General features: G+C 35.2%; 1 protein-coding gene across 1 annotated transcript; it reads left to right on the forward strand.

The window, feature by feature from the left end:
- The first annotated feature begins 2,224 nt into the window (after positions 1–2,224).
- On the forward strand, positions 2,225–3,166 carry LOC143645155 (olfactory receptor 51A7-like). The gene has a single exon (XM_077114732.1). It carries the CDS (start codon positions 2,225–2,227, stop codon positions 3,164–3,166), a length of 942 nt encoding a protein of 313 aa, XP_076970847.1.
- The last annotated feature ends 409 nt before the right edge of the window (positions 3,167–3,575 follow it).

The following is a 3,575-nucleotide window of genomic DNA, read 5'->3' on the forward strand; positions in this document are numbered from 1 at the left end:
ACCAAGTGGAACAAAGAATTCAAGCCAAGGAAAGAGAGTTCAACAGTGCAGCCCAGAGATAGCAATGCAAAGACTCAAGGGAAGGAAACTCAAGAAGTAGCAGTTCAGAAATATGTCATGCACGTACTGCAGTTTGTGAAATGTGAATACAGAGATAACGGAAACAATGCAGGGGAGAGAAAAATGAAGATCAAAAAATAAATGTGCAGAGAAAAGTAAAAAGCTATTGTGAGAGAGCAAGAATGCTTAGAAAAGAGAGTCAACAATAGAATGGAAAATAGAATAAATAGAAAAGCTGTTTACTGATAATATCCAAAAGGAATCTATAGGACTCTTATAACATATGTGAGGACAAGAGAAACCAAGAGAAGAAAACAAGAAGGCATATAGTGGGTGAACTAGTTACCTGGTTGTGACTTTACGGCAGAATGAAAATTCTCTGGTAATCAGGGATGAATAGGAAAGCAAAATATGAGCATGAAATATATATTTATTTGTAATGTTGCCTTTAACACTTAGGAATACCAGTGGTCTGTTTAAATAATGTGAGCAAGTTATCTTTTATATTAGCACAAAACATCAACCAGCCCATGGTTATGTAAAATCTACCTATCTTAATTTCAATGTTCCCTTCATCCCTTTTCTTCCTTTTGTTTGTTCCACATATAAGCTATCATTGACTCTCTGGGGTTTATAATTCCTTCACAACATAGATCTAACTTTAACCCAGGATTTGGGATAAAGAATCTGTGAAAGAATGAAGTAGCAACTCAAGTATAGTGGAATAATTCAATACAAAGTCTTTTATAGCAGGCTTCCTTTACTTAGCATGATGTTATCAATGTTCATCCATGTTGCAGAATGTACCAACATGTTATTCTTTTTTTTGGCATGGACAAGCACAAGAAAATGAACCCGGGTCTCTGGGATGGCAGGTGAGAACTCTGATTGCTGAGCCACGGTGACTCCACCCATTATTCACTGTTATTACCAAATAATATCTCATTTTATGAGTATCTCTGAGTTTGCTTATCAATTTGCCAGTTGATGAGCATCCATACAGTTTTCATTTTTTTACCTATTATGAATAATACTTATAAGGACATTTGTGCATCAGTTGTGAAAAAATATGTCTGTACTTCTTGGTCATATGGTAACACTGTGTTTAACATTTTGACCAACTACCAAATTGTCTTCTAAAGTGGTTGCACCATTCTACAAACTCATCAGCAATGTGGATGCAAATTTCAGAAAAACCTTGCTAATATTTGTTATTGTCTGTTTTGTTTTTTTCTTTAACTGCTGCAATTGTAGGGTATACTGCCCTGTGGTTTGACTTATATTTTCCAAATTAATTATCTGAGGATTTTTTTTGTGTTTATTTTTAAGTTGTAAGTGATTTTTAAATATTCTGCCTATAAGTCTAGATATATAATAAGCCAATATTTTCTCTCATTTTATGTGTTTTATTTTCATTTCTTTCTTGATTTTATTATTTGCAGCACAAATGATTTTTTTATTTTAATTATTAATTTTGACAGTCCTTATTTTCTAACTTTGTTCTTTTGTTGCTTATATTTTGGGGATTATATCTGAAAATATATTCTCTAACCTTAGGTCACAAAGATGTTTTCTTTTAAGTGTTTTATTGTTGTAGTTCCTACATTTAGATCTTTGATATATTTCAGATAATATTTATTTATGATGTGTGATATAGGTCCAAATTCATTCTTTTGCCTATGGGTATCTAGATGTAATGGAAATATATATTTTCAAAGGATGTAGTTCCTTTAAGGCTAATTTTTTTTCAATAACTGCAATTTTAATGTATTTGGAGATGAAACTAATTTGGTCCTGCTTTTTGCCAATCTATACAGTTTGAAAATTTATAGAATATCAGCATCCTAACAAAACATCCTATGCAAAAGAGAAGCTGAGAAGTTTGCTTCTGTATGTCAAGCCAAGGAAAATATTTGGAATATTTGTATTTGTCTGCTGATGAATATATATGGAGATTAATATATTTCCTTCTTTCACTTGTTCTCCTATTAATATGTATCTGGATACTTTTATTTGGTCTTAATTATTATCATAGGAGAAGAGCTGGAATCTCAATTGGTCCAACTACCAAAAGATGAAAGCACACCGATTTAAGGAAATTTGTTTAAGCCACTGCAGGAAGTCTCTGCCAATTCCCACCTCCTGATTCCCTCACATAGTTCTCATGTCAGTCTTCAACACCTCTGAAGTGGAAATCTCTACCTTCTTCCTGATTGGGATTCCAGGGATGGAGGCAGCTCACATTTGGTTTTCTATTCCCATTTGCCTCATATACTTTCTTGCCATCCTGGGGAACTGCACCATCCTCCTTTTCATTAAAACTGAGAGCTCTCTGCATGAGCCTATGTATTATTTCCTATCCATGCTGGCAGTTTCTGACCTGGGACTTTCCATCTCTTCCCTACCAACCATGTTGAGAATCTTCTTGTTCAATGCCACAGGAATTTCCTCTAATGCTTGCTTTGCTCAAACATTTTTCATTCATGGATTCTCTGGTATGGAGTCATCAGCACTTCTCATCATGTCCATTGATCGTTTTGTAGCCATCTATAACCCATTGAGATATAGGTCTATCCTTACCAGTGCCAGAATCATTAAAACTGGCCTTGTATTTGCTGGATTAGTTATTTTATTTGTTCTTCCTTTTCCTTTTATTCTAAAGAGGCTGAAATTTTGTAAGAAAAGCCTTTTATCACACTCCTACTGCCTCCACCAGGATGTCATGAAGCTGGCCTGTTCTGACAACACAATCAATATTATCTATGGATTTTTTGTGGCCCTTATAGCCATGCTACACTTAGGGTGCATATCTGTGTCTTACATGCTGATACTGAAAATTGTTCTGGGCATTGCCTCACACGAGGGCCGCCTCAAGGTCCTGAACACTTGCACCTCCCACTTCTGTGCTGTGCTCATCTTCTATGGACCTATTGTCACCTTAGCTGTCCTCCATCGGTTTGCCAAAAATGTTTCTCCAGTTATTAGAATAATTATTGCTGATGTCTTCCTTCTGGTCCCTCCTCTAATGAATCCCATTGTGTACTCTATGAAGAGCCAGCAGATTAGAAATCTGATCCGGGTGAAGTTATGTGAGAAACAGGGTTGATGGGAAATTCAGCTGTAAAGAAAGACCAGGGCTGCAGAAATATAGGGTTCCAAGAATGAGAATGGAAGAAGAGAAGTTGAACAAAATGATGCACTGCTTATCTCCAGCCAGCCAAAACAATTTCAAGATGTTGACATAATTAATCAGCAATAACATTCTAGATTAGTAGTCCTGGGAATTAGGTATTGGGTCATAATAGGCTTGTAACTATTTTGACTACCTCCTTTCACAATTTTACTTGTTTACACCCCAACTATGTAATTCTATTAACACCAACTACTAAAACATATTGCAAATTAAAACTAGAGAAAATTTTAACATACTGCTTAAAAGAAGATGTTCAGTTAAGAAAAAGCAAAGGTGCAATTAACTCTAACAGGATGTGTTGTGCTACAGTTACTGTAAGAAT

This window comes from Tamandua tetradactyla, chromosome 8 (assembly GCF_023851605.1).
Source record: "Tamandua tetradactyla isolate mTamTet1 chromosome 8, mTamTet1.pri, whole genome shotgun sequence".
In the NCBI taxonomy this organism is placed as follows: domain Eukaryota; kingdom Metazoa; phylum Chordata; class Mammalia; order Pilosa; family Myrmecophagidae; genus Tamandua; species Tamandua tetradactyla.